Below are 23,709 nucleotides of genomic sequence, written 5' to 3'. Positions count from 1 at the left end.
ACACGCACAGCAGATGCCAAACAAATATCGAGTGTCGATGCATCACCCCACAATGCATTGTGGTGAAGGGCCGGGGTGCCCTGGAGTGTTACGTAAAATCAGAGGGGTGGGGTTTGATTTTCCTTTGATGGAATGACTGGGACAAGCTAAAAAATTGTTTTATTATTGGGGATTCTGCTGGAGAGGGGCTGATGAGCACGGGTCAGCACCTGTCCCATAATGCATTGCAGTCCACCTCATTAGTTCCAGACAGTCTAGCTTAAGAGTAGAGAATGTCCACTCAAATCATCTTTCACCATTGAAATGAATGGAAATGCCGTTAATTTGTTCCAGGACACAAAAATACACTTTTTTGTTTGTTTTTGTTTTTAATTGAAAAAAAAAAGCACTCAATAGGATGATATACAATTGTATAATGCCTCTATTTGAGAATTGTGAAAAATGTGAAAAATAATAGCACAGGTTGTCCTGATTATTTGTTACAGTGGTGTGAGTCCATTTGAGAAATGCAACAGGAGCAGCGGGACAAAGAAGTGGCGTAATAATAAAAACATGAACAATTAGCAAAGGTGTGTTCAGGAAGTGAACGCGGCTGGTCACGCCTCAATCAACATTCACCTTGACGGGCCCAATCTCACCACACGTCCCCACACTGATAGGAGGGGAGAGCGGGACAAAGCAGGCTCTGATTGGCCGCCAGCATCCAGCCTGTTGCTGGGCTGTTTCCATGGAGATGACTATCAGCCTTTTCGCTCTCCTCGTCATCCCCCTCCTCCTCAGTGTGAGGATTGCGCTGCTTGGTGAAAATGATGTCTGTGAGGAATTCGGGCATCATGGGAGCCATCGTAAAAATAAACAAGGACTCTGGGATTAAATATCAACATGGCAGAGATTTGTCACACAAATGTGACATTTCCCGTAGCTTGGCCAAATACGTAACGAAAAACAAATGTAATCACAATTGAACTACTGAGAACTAAAATAGGATTGCACCATTTTTTTTTTTTTTTAGTTTATGCAAAAATTAAAAACGGCATGCCTTCCCCCCCAAAAAATATTCTGGGATGCATGCCTTTGCCACCTGGGGGCAGTATAATTCACACATAGAGGTATACATGAAAGAGACATTTACTCAGTAAGCTACAGTAATACTTGTATTAGTCGCTCTTGGCAGAGGATAAAAAAAATGTTTGCCTTTGATAGTATCTGTACAAAATATCTGCTGCTGCAAAATCAATAATCTTCGTTAGCCTCTTTATGGCATTTACCATCATGTGTTAGCTGACGTCAATGGCAAAACTGTGAGGTTGTTTTAAATAATGCAGTCTTCTTGGTTTTTGTGAGTGAATCGGGGCAGGAAGTGATACATCTCAACTTTTGTAATATATTTTTATGTAGGGGAAGAGCTAAATGTAACCTGGGTCATTAGCAGAAAAAAACAAAAGAGAGTCTTTCTCCTCCACCATCCGGTATCCTACTTCCCCCTCCTCAGGTAGTGAAGTGCTCCCTCTGCTGACTACAAAACCTTGAAGCGTCCTCTTTTTGCAACCTTTCTTTGAAACCCTGTGTATTAAAACCCAAACCCTTTTTTGAAACTCCAATTTTTTTGAAAGCCAAATTTGAAACCCTAACCCTTTGATACCTGAACCCAGCAGCCCTCACACTGCGACAGTGCCTCACTGGTTGGTGTCCAAGTGTGTCAGTAAAATTCCTCTGCGGTCTGACTGTCCTTCGCATGAATGATTCCATACAGTTTGTGTGGTCCACCGCGTACAAAATGTTCTCATTGAGAAGCACACGCACACACAAATAGGCAGCAAATTGTCTTTATTCATGAAAAGTACTCACATACAAGCAACATTTAGCGCTAACATCACATCGAGTCAAAAGAAAAGTCTTAAAGTGTGTAAACTGAAAAAAAATTAGGGGGTTCATTATTTGTATCATTGCTACAGTATATTGGGTTGTATGAAGGTTTAGAATTACCGGCGTAGCATCTATGCTAATTTCCGCTAACCTATCTCATTAGCATTACGTGTTAGCATTAAGCTAGCAAACTTTTGTTAGCAAAAATTCAATAGTTTGGTCGAACATGTTGGTGTTTAATTGTGCAATGTTTAATTATTTTTAGTTTTATGGGTCAGTTTTACAGTGAACTTTAGTTGGAAGTGAGAAATAAAAAGCTTAGGAGTGACAAGTGCTTTAAAAAGTGTTTTAATCAGTTTTGCAGTGTTTAAACCATGTAGAAGTTCTATATATGATCTTTATATTGCAGACTTTCACCTTATGGTTCTGGAACTTTTACCCTGCGACTGTTTGTGTGCTTGTTAATGTAAAAAAAAATCCTTGACGCTAACAATCCTTCAGACGCTACAAAAACCTTCCTGATGAATCCTCATCCTCCACCACTCTCGACTTTCTCTCACAATCATGGTATCTGTTCCAATGTGGCGTTCAGATGTCGGCATGCTGGTCCAGATGCATCCTGCCCACCATCTGTACAGCACTGTAGAGACTCACGCAGGAGCCGGCTGCCGCCATGGTCGCGGCCAACGGGTTGACCAGGCTGCTCGGAGGCTGCATGCGGACCTCGCCGGACATCTGCCGCTTCATATGAGAAAGAATAGAACGGGAAGAACACATGTAAACAAACATAACAAAACTCACATGCATATATTCTTTATCCTCTGTGAAGATCTACTAAAGAGGCTTGGCTTCATGAATAAAGTAAAAGCCGAACGTTCTCTGAATGACTTATTTTAGCTTCCTGCTGTCTTCAGGGGCTTACGTAACACAATTTCATGTCCTCGTATGAGCTCAAAGAACATTTGAAAAGAAGTAATAAAGGAAGGGATGCACCAACCTGGAGGAGACGGAAGTAACCTGGGGTCAGTCTTCCCAGTCTGATGATCATTCCTGCTGTTGGACACCTTTCATAGAGGGGTGACAGCATCATCGACTGCAACTTTTCAACATCAACACAAATTCATGCACTTTTTGAGTCATTCCACTGTGAAAAAAAACAACTTAATTTTAAACAAACTGTTCAAAAGGGTCACAATTGTACCTTAAGCAGTTGTAGAACCTCAGCATTGGATCCAAACAGTCTGTCAGCTCGCCCCCGGACCAGCAAAAAGTGGCTTCAGCTTGCAGGAGGCTTTTATACTGCGACCTGTCCTGTCTGGCATGGATGCACGCTTGAAGGAACATTTGTGTTAATGCACTGCGGTGACTTACGTAAGTCCGCGCCATTCCCATTCCCTTGGAAAGCACCACAACAAGTGTTCTAATGGCACAATGAGAATGCCAGAGGTGACAATGCTGCACTTTCAAGCTCTTGGACATTGTATTGAGAACGAGGGCAGCTGGGATTGTGATGTTACACAAGAAAAATGGTCGTCTTTGGAGAAGCAATGGCGATAATCTCAGTGTTATAGCTTACAACCTTCTTAATATGTTTGGTGTATCTCATTTATTATTGGTTTTGAAAGCTGCACATTGTAACAATTTGCTCAAAAATATCTTTGCAATTGCCTTTATATTTGACCCTTTATTTAACTATTAACGCCTTAGCTGTTTATAATGGGAACGCCTGCAAGCCTCTGGCCAGTACTTTTCAGACTGGATTCGGGTTTGAATTTCCCGCCATCTGTAAACAGATGTGATGTCATGTGAGTTATGTATGTGAAGAAGGGAAAATGCAGTTTCATTTTTTTGGCCACAGGTGGTAGTAGCGATTCGAAATTCAATTTTCTGCATTCAATAGCTTTAATTCCGCAACTATTTTTTTTAAATGTGCCACTGGAGGGAGCGTGTGTACCACTAGTGGTATGTACCCACTATATGAATCACTGGTATATAGTATCCATTAATTAGAGTATTTATTTTTCTTGAGGGAAATGCAACACAATGGGGGAAATCAAAATGGAAAAAATATTTTTGATCACAAAATAATACAAATGAAGTTGGCAGAATTTGCATTTATAAAAAGAGCTTGGTCTCTGTTTAGTCTTTTACAGGGACCGTGTTGAAGTAGCGCGGCTCCCGTGGGGCGCGCAAGGCTTCCTCGTGCGCCGCCGCCATCACAGGAGTTTGGACCACCTTTAAGTTCACGCTGCCTCGGCCGTCGCTGTCCGTGTCCACCATCAGCTTCCCGATAAAAAGCTGCAACAAACAAGAACAACAACAAAAAAATCACGAGAAAATATACTCTAAAGATCGCCATGTTTGTCATTTATAAGGTTCTGCTATTATCTTAATTCATTTTGGTGAAAATTGTTTCTACTTTCTTATGTTGGAGAACAGTTATTGACACGAATGAGGTCTAACCTCACTGGAACCTTCATTAGGTGCCCTTGGAATCAGGACGGGAAAATATTTGTTCAAAACTAATAATTGAAGTCGTTCCTCAGAAAAACAGCAATATAACAGGGGTAGATTATTTCAGTTTTAGTGTCAGACCTCTTCGTGACGCCGTGCCACATCCTCTTCCATTGGTTCAGTCCTGATGGACTCCATGTGCTTCTCCCTCTTTTCTTTGATTTCCTGCAAGTGAGACGAACAAAACTTTCTAGAGAAAAGCTTTTCAGAGTAGGATTAAGGTGAATTGGTGAAGGACAAAAACAAACCTTGAGGATGTCATAGTTGGACGTCTTGGAGACAAAGTTGCTCCACGACTTGGCTGTGAGCTGACGTTGCTTCAAGTGAAACTTCATCTGCAAAAAAAAAAAAGAAAAAAAACAAACAGAGAACAACCCTCAAATCTAACGAATATACACAGCGACGGTACGCTGCAGTAAAATTTGTCATTCATTGCCTTTGCTGATGCTGCTGAATATTCTCACCTCTTCATACACGAGTTCTTCTTCCTTGTTGGCCTCTTGGGCATGTTGCCGCAAGATTTCTTCCTGCTCGGCGACAACCTCCTCGGCCGTGCGCTGCGACATCTGCTGGGCAATGCGCAGAGTCTCCTGGTCCGGCGTGACGGGTCGTATGCCCTCCAGGCTCAGCTCACGGCTGATCTCGTCCCACACCTCGCTCACCTGCGTCACGTCATCAAATATTTTTTTCGGTGTTTCAAACCAAAATTTCCGACTTGCTGTTTAATTTGAGATATGGGTTCTCACACGTCCACCCAATTTTGTGGTGATTGGTGAAAGTGGTGCTTGGGGCTGATTTTTTTTCTAACTTTTCTAGGGGGCACTGTTGAGTAAGCTTTGGGATGTGGTGTTTGGGACTCTTGCAACTACAAAAATGTCACCAGGTCCTTGGTTTTGCCAAAAATGGTGCATTTTCAGGCATGTTGGGGCCCCCAAAAATGGCGAATGATTTGTCAGAAGAATAATTCTCAAGCTGTTTTGTTCTTACCTTGAAATCAAGGTACCTTTTGACGATAGTCAAGGTCACTCTATCTTTTACGGACAATCCCGGAAGATCCTCGAAACCTGCACAAGATTGACATCAATCACAATTATGGAGACCATTAGGGTTGCAGGTATGCTGGAGCCTATCACAGGCCCACCCTGGCCTGGCCGCCAGCCTCATTTTGTATTTGCGTGTTTGATTTGTTTGTCCCGTGTCCAGTTTACCAATTCTGCAGAAGATCAAGTAAATCTTGGCTAGCGGGTTCTCTTGCATCTCCAGCACGGCGGCGCTCGCAGTGTCCAGAGTCGACATCAGCTCTGCGTCGTCCACCTTCCGATGAGCCAGGATGGGCTGCTTAGGATCTTTGTGTAGGGTAGAAAAATTTGTCACGTGTTGGTTTGTTATTTGGAGTTGCCAATTCAGACAAACCGATGATCCCGCCGTGTTGGTTCCGGCTGACTCCCAACTCCTCTTCCTCCCGTCGCCACAGTCGTAGCAGGAGACTCGGAGCCGTCTGGCCACCGCCGTCGCTCCAGCTCAGGATGCGAGGGATTGTGTTCTGGTTGTCGCACAGCTCCAGCAGGGTGGCCAGGACCACACTGTGGACGCACTTGGGACTCGACTTGAAATGAGAATCAAGGCAGAGGTTAAAAATGTCTCCCCTTTAAGGAGCTTCTAGACCCACAAATTTTAAGAACCCCTCGAGTAAAGACCAAGGTTATTTTAGTTAACTAAAACTAATGAAAAAACTAAAATTCAAGAAACTACTTCGTGAACAAAATAAAATCAAAACGAAAAGGCTTTTTAAAAAAACGAAAACTAACTGTAACTACATGTTATGTTTACAAAACTTACTAAAACTAACGATAATTATAGCAAAAATTTCCTTTGTTTTAGTTTTTGGTAATTAATTTAATAACTGGGCCTTTGGGATTGATTTAAAATATGATTTTAAGTAGATTTATTTTGATATTAACCGGAATAAGGACGTTTGAAAGTGTGTCACACAGAAGCAACATCATCTAGCAGCAGCCACTAGAAAAGCACCAAAAGATGGCGTTGCTCCCATGGTGTTTTTTTAAAATATTGCGCACAAGTACACTTCACAAAAAAAAAAACTAATACTGAAACTAACTAAAACTAAGCATTTATTAAATAACTAAAACTAATTCAAACTAACAGAACCACCATGAAAACTAATTAAAACTAACTACTGTAAATTAAAAAAATAATAATAATAAACTCAAAACGAAATAAAAACTAACTAAAATGAAAAATTCTAAAACTATGATATCCCTGGTAAAGACCCCCCAAAGAATCTTCATGGATGTCATGAGGGTTTGGGTCACTTACACTGAGCAGGTCCAGTAAAACCAAAACACCATCATGGGTTAGGAAGAAATCCTCTGTCGGGCAGCAGCCTATGATGCAGGTGCTAACAAAGTAAACACAAATGAACCATTTTCATTTAATTCATATTAATTAAGTCAAGCCTCACTTACCCTAGACCCTAACTCCCAATTCCTAACCGTAACGATCATAACCCAAATTCCAATGGTGCGACCATTTCTTCAAGAGTGAGCGCTCGTCATGATCAGCAACAGAGTAAAAACCGTTAGCTTTAGCTACACTTACCGCACGCACATCAAGGTTGAGAGGAGGAGCTTGTTGTGACCCAGGCCACTGTAGAACATGTCGGCGCCTCTCCTCAGGAAGTGGACGGTCATCTCCACGCCCTCGGACCCAAACAGCTCCTGCCATGAGAACGCCACGTTGTGTCAGACATAACTTTTTTCCTCTGGGTTTTCAAACTTTTAACGTGCCGCCATTACCTTTCTGTGCATGTCACTCTCACACAGAGCTGAGAGGATGACCTGCATGTCTGATTTCATCTCGACGGTAAACGCATCCTCATCGCCGGAGCTCAACTCCATCTGCATCAGAAGCCCTGAGGAGTTGATGCATGAGTCGGAGGGCATTTTCGGTGAGGGATTAAATGTACTTATAGAACACAGATTCTAACTGCACTAATCATAACCATCAGCAAAACCATGACCCAAATATGTGCTAACTCTAATAATTCCAAACCCTAACCCCAACCCTACTAAAATGAATTCCACTAATCCAAATGTACTAATCCTCACCCCACTAATGCCTAACTATAACTACTATCCATGGTCATTTTAGTTAACAAAACCGAACGAAAAAACGAAAACTAAAATTCAAAAAATTTCACAAAATAAAATCAAAACAAAAATGCTTTTTAAAAAAACGAAAACTAACTGAAACTACATGTTATGATTCCAAAACTAACTAAACCTAACTATAATTATAGCGAAACTATCCTTCATCTTATTCTTTGGTACAGTTATGAGCCATTGGGGATGATTTTGAATGTGATTTTAAGTATATTTATTTTGATATTAACGGGAATAAGGACGCTTGAAAATGTGTCACGCAGAAGTGACATCATCTAGCAGCAGCCAATATAAAAAGTACTTTCGGATGACGTCGCTTCTAGGCAACAATTTTGCGTGCTTGACTTTTACCTTCAATGGCTCGGCCCGCCTGTTTTGTCATTTAACATTTAACCCGAATTGGATGCTAGGTAAAAAATGTGTTACTTTTTTCATTTTACCATGGTGTTTATTAAATATTGCACACAAGCAATACACTTTTTTTTAAATGGAAACTAATACTGAAGCTAACTAAAAATAAAACTAAGCATTTTTTAAATAACTAAAGCTAATAAAAACTAACACAACCACCCTGAAATCTAATTAAAACTAACAACATTTCAAAAACAAAACTCAAAACAAAACAAAACAAAATTTTTCTGTCGAAAAAACAAATACCAAACACAAAGTTAAAAAAACAAAAATAAAACAAAATAAAAACTAGTTAAAATGAAAATTCCAAAACTATAAGACTTATAAGATCTTCATTCTCAACCTTAACCACCCTCACAGACCTAGAATCAGTTCTATGGTTCCCTGGTCGCACAGGTCCTGGTTGAGGGTCTTGTCATCCAGCGAGGTGACAGATCTCATTAGTCTGATGCAGTAGCGCAAATGAGCCTTCTTACTGCCTCGTCCTCCAGTAGCATGGAAGCTGTGACCTTGTCCACAGTAGCCGTCTGGAATCAGAAAGCCCGTTGAGTCAAGTCAGTACTTGGGTTAAGCAAGTCATAAGTCAAGTCATGTACTTGCTTCAATTTTCACTAACACCAAGTCATAAGTCAAGTCAGGACTTTGGTCGTCACGCAAGTCCTAGACCAAAGTCGGACCTACGTCAAGTCATGGGACTTCAGTCCCCCGGCTTTTGCTTCACGAGCCCTCATCCCGTCCTTGGCGTCTCACCTTGCCTGGTGCACCAGTCCAGCAGGTGCAGCAGGGCCACATTGCCGTAGCAGGCCATGTATTGGTCCAGCAGCAGCGGGGCCACAGTAGCGAGGACTGCCAGAGCTTGCAGCTGAAGCTCTTCCATCTGGACGGACGACCAGTCACGAGAGACCGGCTTCGCCTCGGAGGGGCCGGCGGGCGGCTTGGCCAGGGTCAGCAGAGCCAGGATCACTTGTTCCTCCTTGAAGATCTACGCCACAATAGCACAACATTGATATAATCATGTCATTATCTAGATATATGCTTTGACGTTTGCAGAAGCAGGAGCCGCCACCGGGATGGTCGCGGGATCTCTGGACATCACAACCAGAAGATTTAACAGAAGCTTCTTCATTTGCAGGTCCTCCATGTTGTACGTCAGCTTCAGCTTGTCCACCAAACTGCTGTCACTCTTCACTGAGATGGAAGCACAAAAGAGTATGTATGCGTCCGTCAAATCCAAAACGATTCACATGGAACGGGGTGGGAATTTGCCTTACGCTCGGGAAACGTGCTGAGCGCAACAAGCTGCTTGGCGAAGAAGCTTTCCTAAAAAAACAAAATGGGATCATTATTTGCCTTACCCCTAACCTTATCTTCTTCATCCATCCATCCATCCATTTTCTTGACCGCTTATTCCTCACAAGGGTCGCGGGGGGTGCTGGCGCCTATCTCAGCTGGCTCTGGGCAGTAGGCGGGGGCCACCCTGGACTGGTTGCCAACCAATCGCAGGGCACTTATCTTCTTCAGTAAACGTAATTCTACCAACCCTCATGACATCACTTACAATGAGTAGAGCGCAGGAGTTTTCAGCAAAGAGAGTGGTGAGCACCAGCAGATCGTTGCGGAGTTGAAGGTCCACATGTCGGGAAGTGTTCAACAGGACGTGGTTAAAGGCTTCTTTCAGAGATCTACAGGACAGAAAGCGAGAGATAAGACTTATAGGATAAGACTTTTTTTTTAAGACAGACGCAAGTTAAGGAGCACTCAACCTAAGGCGTTTGGACTTTACAACGGTTACGCCTGGTCGGCCATTTTGGCCCCGTCTGCCATTTTGGCTCCTCGTCCGTAGTGTTTTCCCCTCGTCCGCTATTTCGCCCTTTGCTAGTGCTAGCGCTTGTGCACTTGTGGCTTTTTCGCTCTCTTTTTTTCCACATCATGGCCCCCAAGAAGAAGAAAGCTACGTCTTCTATTAATGTTGGTCCAGCCAAAAGAAAAGCAATTATCATGGAAACGAAAATAGACATCATAAAAAGATCGCAGAAAGGGGACACACCGACAAACCGGCAAAAACTTGTATTTTATTTTTTTTTATTACTATTTTAAAGTATTTTATTTTATTTTTTTTTAATGCAAATTATTTTGATGTAAATATTGACCTTAATGGGGAAATTTGTCTTAAGTTGAAATTCAAGTTACATCGCGAGCATAGGAAAGGAACTCCGATGTAACTCGAGGACTCCCTGCATTGGGATTAGGATTGCTGAAGTTCGGTTCAGGGGTTAAGGTTTGTTGGGGTAGTGGTACTAGGGTTAAATTAAGCCAATTTTATTTTTGTAGTTCCAATTCACATTAAGCAGGTCTAAAACCAGTGGAGAGACAGAGTAGCGAAACATCAACAACAGGGTTGGTGGGGTTAGGATTAGTATTAGGGGGTTAGAGTTTGTGGGGTTAAGGCTAGTTATTTGTGTGAGGATTCGGGTTAAGGGTTAGCGGGCTTCACGGATTTGTTCTCGTGGATCCGACATACACGGCACATTCCAAGCTGTTGAGCTGCGCGGCCACTGCAGCCTTGTTGCCACTCTCCAGAAGGTTCCAGAGGATTTCCGAAGAGTGGAACAGGATCATTCCGGACGGGTCTGGCTCGTTCAGGCGCAGGCAGATGCTCTCGGCCCCTCGCACGCTCAGCATTAAAGCGCAGTTCATATCTAGGAATGGAGGTAAAATAGGATTAGTAACCTGCAGTGATTATTATAAGAAGTCTATACACCCCTGTTAAAATGCAAAATTTTGTCTGATTTATTAAAAAAAAAGAAAAAAAAGAAGACCAAGATAAAACAAAACGTCTTCCACCAATGCAAAAGGGGACATAAAAATAAACAAATGAGGTATGGTTGCATAAGTGTGCACACCCTCTTAGAACTGGGGATGTGGCTGTGTTCAGAATTAACTCAAACTCGTGTTAATTAAATGGGAGTCAGCATGCAGCTGCACCATTTCAAATGCCTCTCATTAACCTTGATTTTAGTTCAGCAGTTCTAGAAGGCTTTTCCTGTCTCTTTTTGCTCAAAGCCTGAAGGTTTTGTCCTAGCACTAACTGTTATTTCAAAATGTTGATAATTTCCTCAACCTTGACTAAAGCCCAAGTCCCAGATGAGGAAAAACTGCCATAAAACAACGAAAAGATGTATTGTTTTAATTACAATATTAATAGTGGGGGGAAAAAAATGTAACTGATTTATGTTGGGCTCGTTTTTTTTTTCTTTTTTTTCCTTTATTTATCACAAAAGTTGGCATTCCAACAGGCGTGTGTAGACTTGTTCTATCCACTTTATGCTAATCAGCACGTCGACCCGCTGACATTGACACAAGAACCCTTGTTTTGTTAATGAAGGTGGTCCAGTAATCATGAAGGAGCTTCAGTAAGCCCCTCGGCACTGACCAGATGTGCTGGAGAGCATCCGAAGTGTTTGCAGGAGCAGCAGCTTGATGGCGGGCTGATGTTCCAGCGCCGCTATGGACAGGAAGAGTGTCTTGGCCAGATCGCTGTGCTCCAGAAGCTGAAGACGGTAGCCGGGGGACGTAGGTTGAGGCCCTGGTGATCCCAACGATGTGCCAAATGAAGCCAAAATACACGTGAAATGACCAGGACACAACATTAGGTACACCAGCCAATAAAATCTAGCACACAAATTCTGCTTTTTTATGGAAGATATTAATCTTACGATGTCCGACTGTGCGAGTGTTCCTATTGTTGTGTCTCTGTCACTTTACATATGAACAAAACACTCAACTGAATTCAAACTACAAATACTTGATATCAAATGTAGATGGGAAAACGAAAAGATGAAGATGAGTGACAAGATGACAAGTGGAAGAAAAAGGGAGGAAGAGAAGCTGACTTAGTACAAGTCGGTTGCAGTAACGGACAGTCTGACACGTTGGGTAGGCGGGTCGGACCGTACCGTCGAGCGGCGGTTTGCTGGGGGACGAACAGTTGAAGTAAGACTTGACCGACTCCACGACCTTACGCCTCACCTCACCGTCCGACACCCCCATCAGGTAGCCTGTGCACACACACGCACACAAACACGAACGTGAGAGCTGGATTAGAGATAAGCACTTCATCAGAAACATTGTAGAAAACAATTATACAAAAGTGATTCAAGTATGGCCAGGGGCCACATGTGAGCATTTATATTAAAGTAATATTTGTTGCTGTAATGACTATTGCATAAAATAAAATGTGAATAATTTCAATTAACCCTTTTTTAGTTGATCCTCAAATTGATTAGGAATTGATTTGGAAAAGTGTTGGTAAAATATTTTATTCATTTGAATAATTACTTAATTATATTTAAATAATAACATTAAAAACGAAAAATAATTATTTAAATTCATTAAAAATGAAAAAACTTAATATTTGCCAATATTATTACTTTTATAAAAATAAATAAAATTATACAGTATTTTAAATACATAATACACATATATATTCTGAATAGCTACATAATTTATTTAAAAAACATGCATTTTTGTTCACATCCTCTAGGAATGATTTATTGTATACATTTAAAATTACAAACAATGTATTATTTAAAATACACTATCTTAACTTATTTTGCACAGATATATATTTTTTAAACTCATCTCGGATTAAATTATTATAAATAATGAAATATCATTCCAAAATTTCTGTTTATTTTAGTAAATGGTGACTTTATTAATTGATTGAATAATTACAATGAATAAACTGTAAATAATGAAATTAAAATTTTTTATTTTAATTATGTATTATTGGCCAATAACAAACTAATTAAAGTAATACTTTTTTAACAGTTTTTTTTTAATATTTAGAAATATATGTTTTAATATTTTTCTACTCTGGGGAAACTTGCAATCATTAAAAAAAAATGATACATTTATAAACTCATTGTTTGTATTCAATACCCATGCGAGAGAGAAACTGCTTGACATCCTCAGCATAGTTCAGCTCATCCGACACTTTCTCCTTCAAGAAGGGAAGCCTTAGAAGGAAGAAAAACAACATATTCAAGAAACAAAATTTCATTTAAAAACAGCAAATGCATGCTTCCTACCTGCTAATTTTCAGAGCCTCACACAGAATGCTGCAATATTCTGGTTGCTTGTCGGCCTTCTCGCCACAGACTTTGATGATCCTTGAGATGCTCGCCAGCTCCCTCAGCAGCTTGACAACGTCAAGGAAATCAAATTTCTGTCATGGAGCAAAAAAAGAGCTGACAGTCATGAGTGCCGATAAATAAGCGCTTCGGGGTTCTCTGGGAATCTATTTCCATCCTCGCATACACCTGGGGAGCACTCAGGAGGACACAAGAAAGGATACAAAGCCCTGTTGTTTCCTCTTAAATAGCTTCTTCAGCACAAAAATGTGCTTCTCCAGCATGTTGGTCTAAAAAAAATAAAAAATAAAGACAGAGCATTATAATGTTGAGTTTTTTAGTTTGGCATGCATTTGATGTTGGCCTGCAAAAGACTATTTTTGATGTTTATTGATACTTCTCTGTCACACCTGGAGGGCACTCTCAGGTGCATCCCCACCCCTTTTGCACGCCACTGCAAATAAGATAAAAAAGTGCACTAAACTTGACTTACTGTCAGGGGGTCTTCAAGCAGACTAATCACCTTGCCAAGGTCCAGATGTCTTGGATAGACCTGACAAAGACATAAAAAAAAAAACATTTGTGAATATTTTATCATTATTTGCATTGGTGGATAAATGTAAAACATCAAACTTTTATGACAGATGTCAAATATGCACTGCAGTTACATACTGCGTGTTACAAACACAATAAAAATCTGAGTTACCTGCTCGACATGGTCTGGTACTCTGGGCCGGACGACAGCTACCTCCGCTTTCTTTCTGAGCACAACTTCACACGAATCCATTTTTTAATAAAATCAAAACAAACTTGTCTCATGGGTAGCATTCGACACCTGCCATTTTTGACACGAGCCGCCGATTCAGCCAAAACGACGTCAAAAATGTGACAAACCACGCCGAAATGTGACAAAAGACAACACTTCGACAGAAATAGCTATGTAAGGGGACATTTTATAAAAAGAAACTCGACGGAGAACATGATTACAACCTATGAACACGCAAACATCAAGTGGCTGTCAAAACGCTGACAGAACGATGATGGTGCATTAATGTCCCGTGGAAATTACAAAATTCCGGTTTCACGATCGAAAAAGAAAGGCAACTGGACAAGGATATCAACTCTAAAAATCTTTATCATTTTAAATTATATCTCTAACTATTTAGAGCGTGTAGAGTGCGTCAAATGCATTTTATATTTAGTTTATTCGTATTATATCGTTTACTTTAGTATTTGTAGTGTAAAAAACGAAACAACATGTGCTACTACCGGTATATTGCGTGATAAAAATCCACACTAGCGCATACAATTATGTTACTGACGCGTCAGGCGTTATGTCCTTTCGACAGTCGTGAAACTGGCGTCTTATCCGCCTTAGTTTTCAAACTTCCAAAGTTACTGAAAGGCACCATGGAGGAAGTTTGACTTGCGGTAGCCATGGTGACAGACTACAGCTACGGCGGCCGAGAGGAGCTAAAAGAAATTTCGAAAGAAGACGCCCATTTCCTCCCCAAACCGGTAGTAGTTTTCGCGCAAAACCAAACGACGCGTTTATCCTTACCACAACAATAAAAGGGCAACGAGTGGAGATCTTGGAAGAGTAACAGAAGAATTAAAATAAAGTACATCTAAATCCAGAAGCACTTCGACTCCAACAACATGCTGTCGGACGCAGGTCAGTGAAGCAATAGCCAATGCTGTTAGCCACATGCTAAACGTGACACGCTCACACAACATGGCTGACTAAAGAGCTGTTGAAATGTGTTTTTGTCACGTTAGGATACTAAACTCACTTATGTGTCGTTAACTCGCCCGTATTTGTGTTCACTACTCGTGGTTTGAAGCTTAAGAACCGCCGCGTTGTCTGTAACACCGCGACAAAAGGCCGGATCGGAGCACCGCTTTGTTCCACAGTGTTGACATGTCACTGACTCATCGTTGGTGGGGCTTGTTGTTCATCAGACTACCCCGGGAACGGCTCCGGCGCCCGGCGAGCCAAGAGGAGGAACTCCGGGGAGTCTCCGGGCGACGGCCAGGCCCTGCGATCCTCCGGGAGGCAGTCCAACGTTCGGGTGAAGCGTGCCAACAACCCTCCCCCTGGACAGGTGCAGTGGTCGACCCACCCCAGACTCACGTCATTAGTATCCTAACCTTCCTTTTAATGAACCCATACATCTTACTGCTCGGTTGAGGAGGGGTGAGGGGAGAGGAGAAGTGGCAGTAAAACAGGCCAAAATCCTACGGCGCCCCTAAGGTGATATGGTAAGGGAAAAAAAATGCGTTCCCTCGCAAAAACATTTGCGTTCTCTCGCAAAGATTGCGAGTTAACGCAAAGATTGGGTTCGCTCGCAAAAATGTTTGCGTTCCCTCGCAAAGATTGTGAGATAACGCAAATATTGTGAGATAACGCAAAGTTTTTTTGTTTTGTTTTTTGCGAGAGGGCACTTTTTTTTTCTTTTTTTTTTTTCAAAGCCTCGCTTTGATAATCACCAACTAACCCCGATTATCCATTTGTGGTGGTCTACTGTGCAGCTATTCCAAGTTGAGCTGTATTAACTAAACACGTATCAACCCTAGCGATAACATAATGATGCATTTGTGTACTTTCAGAGCAAAAGGAAAGCGACTGACACAGAAGAGGAAGATGACCTGTCAGAGAAGAAATACAGGAAGTGTGAGAAGGCCGGCTGCTCGGCCACGTATCCCGTCTGTTTTGCAAGCGCTTCTGACCGGTGAAAACCTTATTTGACTCACTCTCTCTGTGTTATGATGCCTCTTTCCCAGTTTTTGCATTTACACATTAATTATAATCTTATCTCAAGGCACAACTGCATTTATAGAAAACAAAATTTCTATTATAGATTTGTTTTCTTTACTCAGATGTGCTAAAAATGGATACACATCCCGCTGGTACCATCTGTCATGTGGCGAGCACTTTTGCAACGAGTGCTTCGACCATTACTACCGAAGGTAAAAGCGCATTTTACACAATTAAATTTGTACATGTTGAAGTCAATAACTATGTTTTTCTCTTCTCTTCCCAGTCACAAAGATGGCTACGAAACATTTTCCGCCTGGAAAAAAGCGTGGACGAGTAACGGTAAAAGCGAGCCCAGTCTCAAAGCCTTCATGGCAGACCAGCAGCTTCCCTACTGGGTAACCAACTTGGCGTGGACAACTTCGTCATCACCGTCACCGTCACTGATGCAGGAATGTTTTTTTTTTTGTTTTTTTTTACGCGTGCTGTTTAGGTGCAGTGCACCAAACCCGATTGCAGGAAGTGGCGTCAGCTGACCAAGGAGATCCAGCTGACCCCCTCGCTGGCAGCCACGTACCGCTGTGGGATGAAGTTCAACAATGTCAAGGTGAAACCACAAGCTATAAACAATATTTAATGGAGAGCACAATCAGAAAAGTGTTGTGACATCATGCGTCTGTCTGTGAACAGAGCGAAGGGCCGGACCAGTGTTCCCAGCCAGAAGACTTGGTAAATGAATAATACAGGCTTGCGAGCCTTCATTTAAAAAAAAAAAAAATCAAATTAGCAATGTCCAAACTGTATTTATGATGAATTTAACTTTTCTCCGAAATGTGGGAGGTCCCCACATTTCACGTTTCTTGAATAACGGCAATGTTTGCTCATGTTTGTGTGTCAGAGAGTGGCGGAGGTGACGGACAGCTGGTGGCATTCGATGCTCATTTTGCCGCCGTTGTTCAAAGACAGCCCGGCCACGCCCTTCCTGGCCGCCTACTATCCCGACTGCGTGGGCATGAGCCCGTCCAGCTCACCCGGCGGCGCCTCGCTGAGCGAGCTGAGGGCCGACCACTGCAGGGCCGTGCAGCCCCAAAGTACGTACGTGTGAACCTCATTGACGTCATCATCATCATGAACTTCCCGGAAATTCTCATCACCGGTTGTCCCGCTCTGTTCAGTCGCAGGCTTGTGTCCGTACTTCCAGCCCTTCTACCAGCCCAACGAGTGCGGCAAGGCTCTGTGCGTCAGGCCCGACATGATGGAGCTGGACGAGCTTTATGAATTTCCGGAATTCTCCCGCGATCCCACCATGTATTTGGCACTGCGCAATCTCATCCTGGCCTCCTGGCACACAAACTGCAAGGTATCTGTTGGCAGCTTATTCCATTGGTGAGCAGCATAACGGCTAAATGCTGCTTCACCGTGTTTGCTTTGAACTCTTTGGATCCTATCCCTTAAATATTTCTATCATGATTGTATGGACAAAACCAAAACAAGTGAGACAGCTGCAATGTTTTTTTGTTTCTCAAGGAGGTGCTGACTGTCCAGAAGTGCATCACGCATGTGGTGGTACGCGGGCTGGTGCGCGTCCGCTGCGTCCAGGAGATGGAGCGCGTGCTCCACTTCATGACCAGGAAGGGCCTCGTCAACACGGGGGTGCTGGCGGCCCAGCGGCCCCTGCTGCCTGAGAAGCATCGCGCGGTGAGTGCTGGCCCCGCGAAAAACAAAGTGAATGTAACAAGAAGCAGTAACCATATGATTTTCTGATCTGATGTTTTTTGCAGAAGAACGTCATCGTGATCGGCGCGGGGGCCTCGGGGCTCGCCGCCGCACGCCAGCTGCACAATTTTGGCACTCAGGTTTGTGACCTCTGAAATCAACTGTTTAAAGTACGTATGGTGACGTGTGTATCTGGCTGAAGCGACAATAAACGTTAAATGACGTCAACTACGTTTTTGTTTTGTTTTTTCATCAATGAGCAGTGCAACGTCTTCTGGAGCGCTGCCTGGTCAATGGGTTGTGGAATCAAAAACACACACTAACTATGGCCAGCAGATGGCAGCATCATATCTCTTTTCAATGGGCTGCCGATGTATGGAATTATAATGAAACATGAGGGAATCTGATGAAATAGAACGTTTTCAAAGATGACGTGAATGATCAAAGCCTTTGTCACGTTAAACCTAATTCACAGTGCGTCAATAAACAAAAAATATTAGCGTCAATGTCACTGTTTTGGAGAAAATTATCTTTTCCCAAAAAGCTTGTTTTCTCCTTTTCAGTTTTCGCTCATTGTCACTCAAATGACCAATTTTCAAATGGCGATTACTAAAGAACGGAATAAGATAGAAAGATACTTTTTTTTTCTTCTAATGAAAGAATGGAATGCGATCTTTCATGTTCTGCCCGCGTTGTCATATGTAGTAAAGGAACACAATATTCTGTTTGCCTTGAAAGATGAGTTAAAATGCTCAAAAACGGCTGGCACTGTCGGGGTTGTGTTTTTTGTTTTGTTTTTCGAAAACGTGTGGCAGTAAAAGAGTTAAGATTTTACAAGGACAATTATGGTCCACGACTTTTTATGCAGGAAAAGTCATTCATAGATTTTAGACAGATTCTGTCACATCTTACATGTTCCACTGGACTGGCTCCAGGTGCTGGTGTTGGAGGCCCGCGAGAGAATCGGAGGTCGCGTGTGGGACGACACGGCGCTGGGCGTCGTCGTGGGTCGCGGCGCGCAGATCGTCAACGGCTGCGTGAACAACCCAGTGGGCCTCATGTGTGAGCAGGTGAGTGAGACGTAAACAAATTTCCCAAAAACATGTCGGGGGAAATTTGTTGTGGCTCTTGAGCACACTTTTTGCAACCTGTAGGAATAATTGTAAATAATAAGTTGTCATACAGTTGCTGCAATGAAGAACTGCTTCTGCTTGCAGTGAAGAATGCTTTGCTTTGCACTCTCATTCACATAGCCTGGCTAATTTGAAGATGACTCAAAATCTGTAGAACCACAACATGTATCGCAGCAGAATAGTTGGAGGCAGTCTGCTGCTGTTAAGAAATGATTGCAAAAGACTGGCGTGTCTGTTTTAAAACTGAAATGTGCATCCGCAGATGGGCATCCGCATGCACAAACTGGGCGACCGCTGCGACCTGTTTCAGGAGGGCGGGCAGGCCACCGACCCCGCCATCGACAAGCGCATGGACTTCCACTTCAACGCCATTCTGGACGTGGTGTCCGAATGGAGGAAGGACAAATCTCAGAGCCAGGACACGCCGCTCGGAGGTGCTTGACCCTTGACCCAAAATGTATAGAGAGAAACTAAAACTCTTGTTTTTGTTTGACAGAAAAAGTGCAGGAGCTTAAGAAGAACTTTCTTCAGGAGTCCGGCATCCAATTTAGTGAGCTGGAGGAAAAAGTGCTTCAGTTTCACCTCAGCAACCTGGAGTACGCCTGTGGCAGCTCTTTAAACCAGGTCAGATTTGTTTTGCAGATTTTTATCCAGGCATAAATTAAAGGATCGCTTTTAAGTGTCTTATGCACGCTTGCAGGTTTCCGCAAGATCCTGGGACCACAACGAATTCTTTGCGCAGTTCTCAGGAGACCACACGTTGCTCACCAAAGGCTACGGCACTCTGCTCCACAAACTAGCCGAGGGTCTGGACATCCGCAAAAAGTGCCCGGTAGGACAATCCTAACCAGATTTGCGTCTTCTAGCATCTAGCACTTATCCAGTAATATATACATATCAGTGCACGACCACGAGTCAGATTTAAAAAAAAACAAAAATTTGCTTCCAAGTCACGCAAATTACGTCAAGTGCAAATATCCAAACTGGATGAAACGTCCCAAATTGCCCGTCCATATATTCAATTTTTGCACAAAATCGGAAAATGACTCGTTCTCCATTTTTGTTTTTGGAACGAATATTGAGAAAACAAGTTGTTGTTTTTTTTTGTTTTTTTTTGTTTTTTTGTACTTCCCGTTTTGTTTGGGAAAACGACTGAATGAATGACACGCGTATGATGATGAAAACATGATTTTTATTTTGTATTTTATTTTATTTTTTAAATCTATTTCAGGTGAAGACCATTGACTACTCAGGTGATACCGTACGGGTTACTTGTTCGAATGGCTCCCAGTGGACAGCAAAGAAGGTAAAAGCGAGTTAGAAAAGCGTTTTTGTTGAGCCCCTGTGCTTTTAAAATGTTTTCTCTTTCTTTAGGTTCTGGTTACAGTGCCGCTGACGTTGCTACAGAAGAATTTTATCCAGTTCATCCCGCCGCTTCCCGAGAGGAAAATGAAAGCCATCCACAGTCTGGGAGCAGGCATCATCGAAAAGGTACGCAGTTACAGCAAAGTTCCAAATGTTATTAAATTGCTTTTTGTCCGCACTTTTTAAGTCTTTTTTTTTTTTCCCCCGAAGCCTCGGTATTTCGCTGATTTTTTGATTTTTTTTTAAACAGAGAGCTTTTCTGGTTTGTTTATTTTTTTGGTATTTATGCAGCCGTATCTCTTGAACCCTACGTCCGACCGAGGACATACGGGCATCCGAGGATTTGTCTCGACGAGACCGTTCCAACTGTGTCTGTCCCGTCGCTCCATGACATTGCATTCCGGAGATATAAAATATATACTGTGCTGTATAACAAGTAAATAAAAACATACTTTTAATGGAAAAAAATGACTACAAATGGAAAAAAAAACACAAATGATGAATGAAAAAGCATTCATAATAAACTAAAAATCATACCAAAATGAAAAAAAACATATGTAATAAATAAAAAAATATATACTGTGCTGTATACTATAATAACTATTCTGTTTTGTTTATTTATTTTTTTACTTGACTACATTTAGTACCCAATCCACTTCATAGTTAATAAAATACACATAAAAACAACCGACTGGATGCATTTAAGACATTTACTGCTTGTATTTTCCTTTCATGTTAAAATTCAAATGTAATCAGGTGATTGTGTACTTTATCCACAATGTGAATTTGAGCTCTCAAACTTGCCAACAGATCGCTCTGAAGTTCCCATACAGATTCTGGGACAGCAAGATCCAGGGGGCCGACTACTTTGGTCACATCCCGCCGACTCCCGACAAGCGAGGCATGTTCACCGTCTTCTACGACATGGACCCGCAGGTTTGACGCCCCCCCCATTCAACACATTAAGTCCACCTTTGCCTGATGCGATCGCATCCACGTGTGTTGCGTGCAGGGGAAACAGGCCGTGCTCATGTCGGTCATCGCCGGGGACGCCGTCGCCGCCGTGCAGGGCATGCAGGACAAGGACGTCGTTGGCGAGTGTATGAAGGTGCTGCGGGAACTCTTCAAGGAGCAGGTAATGATGTCGTATTTCTTTGCTTACACGGAAACGGACATTAATATTAACATTTCCAAAATATTGTTCACCACCTGCAACAGGAAGTCCCGGAGCCTCTGCATTTCTTGGTCACACACTGGAGCAAAGACGCGTGGTCGCAGATGTCGTACAGCTTCGTAAAGATGGGCGGCAGCGGCGAGGCGTACGACATCATCGCCGAGGACGTTCAGGGGAAATTGTTCTTCGCCGGCGAGGTACAACAAGCTGCCCAAATGTCATTTTTAGGTGGCGGTCAGGCTTGCTTTAAGCCATTTTCACACTATGGCAGATATGATGATGTAATCAACAAGCGCTATTGTGATTGGTCGGTAGAGTCAAAATCTAGATCCTTGGCCTATTCTATACATTTATTCACATACATCGTATAGGGATGTAACGATAATATACAATATCTTGATATCGTGATATTAAAACTGCCACAATATCGTCGTTGTCATGGTCGCAATATTTAAAAGGAACATCTGTTAAAAAAAGTCAGTTTGATTTACATTTGTGCAGTTCTAGCACCCTCTAGTGGCTAGTTTATTAGTGTAATTTAGTTTTCATTAGGGATGTTTTGGCCTTCTATGTTTAAAATATATGCTAATTGTCAGATGAAGGGGAATTTGCTTGTGAAGCGAAAAATGTGTGCTTGCATTAGAAAATAAGTGTCTCAATATATTTATTAGAGATTGTAGGTGGTTTATATGCATTGCTGTTATGTACAAATGCACAATATTGTGCTTTTTTTAGTACGAGTTTTATTTTTTATTTTATTTTTTACAATTTGTGATATTTTTGATATATCGCCAACTCCCCCCTCCACAATATCGTAATAATTATCGAATCGTGACCTTCATATCGTATATACTGCTACGCTACATGCTAGTTATACTTAATTGGTGTTAGGTAGGGCTGTGCAATTAATCAAAATTCAATAAATACACTCCACAATTACAAAACCGGCCTAATCATAAACACAAATAAAATATTATTAATACTAATTTTATATATTTGCACCTTTTTTATTTTAAAATAACTAGTTTAATAAATTATGTTTGGTCCAAAAGGAACTTGCATAATTATAGTGTTTCAAAGAAATTTGTCTTAATATTTTTTACATTTAAACATTTTCTTGTTTTGTACAAAAAAAACAAATGATTGTCCTAATTGTTATTGCAAATATTATCAAATTCATCATGATTAATATTTTCTTCGACCAAATGTGGCCCTTAATTCAACTAATAAACATTCGAAACTGGATTTATTTATTTATTTATTTCCCAGGCCACCAACCGACACTTCCCTCAAACCGTGACCGGCGCCTACCTGAGCGGGGTCCGAGAGGCCAGCAAGATGGCCGCTCTCTGAGACTTCACTGAGCGCTCCCAACTCACCAGCACAGACGACGACGGGTTGAAACGCCACCAAACTGTGTCTCACACGCTCACATTTATACAGCACGTGAACCACCAAGGGCTTCAGCAAAACATTGGTGCTCAGTCGAAACACAGCGTGAAAAAAAATAAAAATAAATAAGCATGGACCTGCCTGGCTCGGTTGAAAACTCCTGAGAATCAAGTGTCGCTAAACTCGCCGTTAACCAGCAAGACTGACCTGCGTTATTTAAAAACTAAAATAAGATTTTTGTTTGTTTGTTTGTTTTTTAAGTTTCATTGTTTAATATGGCCGGTGATGTGTTGTGCGTGTGCAAGGTTGCATGTGTAGAATAAGTCAGAGTATGTCTGTCGTAGCACTTTTAGTTGATTCGGGACGCCTGTTTGAGCCAAAGCAGGAAGAGGTAATATTAGTTAATGTGTTTGGAAATAATTCACATTAAGTATGAGATAGTAAGGCTTGAGTGACATTTTTGGAGGAAACTAAAATACACTATAACCTTTACAAGTCAACTTTAGCCCTTACCTCAGTGTCACCAGCAACTTACAGATGCGAAAGAGTCACAGAAAGACTTACAAGTAAATGTCATCTTAGGTTCCTCCTGAAATTTCACTCCAAAAGCCAAATATGCTTATTGTTTAGTGAATAATGTAACAAACTCTTTACTTTCTCAGGGATGACATCAGGGCAGGCAGTACAGTAAATTACCTGATTAAAAAAAATAATAACTGTTAATCATTATGTATTTGCCCCTGAGTGGAGAGATCTAAAGTTGGTCAACAGCACAATATCCTCACTGTCTCTGACGTTTGTCCAGTGTTTTTGTTTTTCCAAATATGTGACATTTCGAGACGTTTCTGTTTGTCACATATGATAGTATTTATCTGCTTTACTGTCTGTGTAATAAACCATGCTACAAACTGCCATGAGTGGCTGGCTACATTTTTATCGACTCTTTTAGCTTGTCAACCAAGATTGCCAACAATAACTTAAAATACTTGGTCATGAATTGAGTCATTTTTACGTGCAATAAATAAAACATTGCAATCAATCATAATGAAGCTTGGAGCTATGCATA

The 23,709-nt window shown here is 41.8% G+C and overlaps 2 protein-coding genes across 5 annotated transcripts; one reads left to right on the top strand and one right to left on the bottom strand.

Moving 5' to 3' along the window:
- Positions 1-1,810: 1,810 nt before the first annotated feature.
- On the bottom strand, positions 1,811-15,252 carry cfap69 (cilia and flagella associated protein 69). Of its 3 annotated transcripts, XM_077506096.1 has the most exons (26): positions 15,038-15,252; positions 13,812-13,876; positions 13,599-13,658; positions 13,330-13,395; positions 13,064-13,173; positions 12,915-12,991; positions 11,930-12,031; positions 11,407-11,559; positions 10,495-10,672; positions 9,532-9,655; positions 9,245-9,293; positions 9,040-9,161; positions 8,724-8,955; positions 8,336-8,500; positions 7,197-7,312; positions 7,000-7,118; positions 6,718-6,799; positions 5,794-5,986; positions 5,589-5,726; positions 5,368-5,444; positions 4,845-5,042; positions 4,629-4,715; positions 4,462-4,545; positions 3,068-4,164; positions 2,864-2,930; positions 1,811-2,607 (listed from the first exon to the last, which is right to left on the bottom strand). In XM_077506096.1, exons 1-24 carry the CDS (start codon positions 15,039-15,041, stop codon positions 4,006-4,008), a joined length of 2,760 nt encoding a protein of 919 aa, XP_077362222.1. In that variant the 5' UTR covers positions 15,042-15,252; the 3' UTR covers positions 1,811-2,607; positions 2,864-2,930; positions 3,068-4,005. The 3 variants fall into 3 exon arrangements, with proteins under 3 accessions (XP_077362222.1, XP_077362221.1, XP_077362220.1); XM_077506095.1 differs by lacking the exon at positions 15,038-15,252 and having other exon boundaries at positions 2,864-2,965; positions 13,812-14,404; XM_077506094.1 differs by lacking the exon at positions 15,038-15,252 and having other exon boundaries at positions 13,812-14,404.
- Positions 14,571-23,555, top strand: kdm1b (lysine demethylase 1B). 2 transcript variants are annotated; one of them, XM_077506098.1, is made up of 21 exons: positions 14,571-14,780; positions 15,068-15,210; positions 15,716-15,837; positions 15,986-16,075; positions 16,150-16,261; positions 16,357-16,470; positions 16,554-16,592; positions 16,762-16,954; positions 17,039-17,223; positions 17,391-17,561; positions 17,648-17,719; positions 18,515-18,649; positions 18,975-19,146; positions 19,209-19,336; positions 19,413-19,544; positions 19,944-20,018; positions 20,087-20,203; positions 20,888-21,013; positions 21,090-21,212; positions 21,296-21,448; positions 22,521-23,555. In XM_077506098.1, the coding sequence occupies exons 1-21, from the start codon at positions 14,765-14,767 to the stop codon at positions 22,602-22,604; spliced, it is 2,502 nt and encodes an 833-aa protein (XP_077362224.1). In that variant the 5' UTR covers positions 14,571-14,764; the 3' UTR covers positions 22,605-23,555. The 2 variants fall into 2 exon arrangements, with proteins under 2 accessions (XP_077362224.1, XP_077362223.1); XM_077506097.1 differs by having other exon boundaries at positions 14,572-14,780; positions 17,645-17,719.
- The last annotated feature ends 154 nt before the right edge of the window (positions 23,556-23,709 follow it).

The sequence above is a fragment of the Festucalex cinctus genome, chromosome 19, assembly GCF_051991245.1.
Source record: "Festucalex cinctus isolate MCC-2025b chromosome 19, RoL_Fcin_1.0, whole genome shotgun sequence".
In the NCBI taxonomy this organism is placed as follows: domain Eukaryota; kingdom Metazoa; phylum Chordata; class Actinopteri; order Syngnathiformes; family Syngnathidae; genus Festucalex; species Festucalex cinctus.
Note: the sequence above shows the minus strand (reverse complement) of the source record. Positions and strands in the feature narration are given on the sequence as shown.

Coding starts and splice junctions, on each gene's coding strand:
- cfap69 (XM_077506095.1), bottom strand. CDS start 13,892: ATGGATTCGTGTGAAGTTGTGCTCAGAAAGAAAGCGGAGGTAGCTGTC. Junction 6,800..6,999: donor TCAACCTTGATGTGCGTGCG/GTAAGTGTAGCT, acceptor TTACTTTGTTAG/CACCTGCATCATAGGCTGCT. Junction 5,987..6,717: donor TTTTACTGGACCTGCTCAGT/GTAAGTGACCCA, acceptor TCTCATTTCAAG/TCGAGTCCCAAGTGCGTCCA.
- kdm1b (XM_077506097.1), top strand. Junction 17,720..18,514: donor TGCACAATTTTGGCACTCAG/GTTTGTGACCTC, acceptor GACTGGCTCCAG/GTGCTGGTGTTGGAGGCCCG. Junction 19,147..19,208: donor CCAGGACACGCCGCTCGGAG/GTGCTTGACCCT, acceptor TTTGTTTGACAG/AAAAAGTGCAGGAGCTTAAG.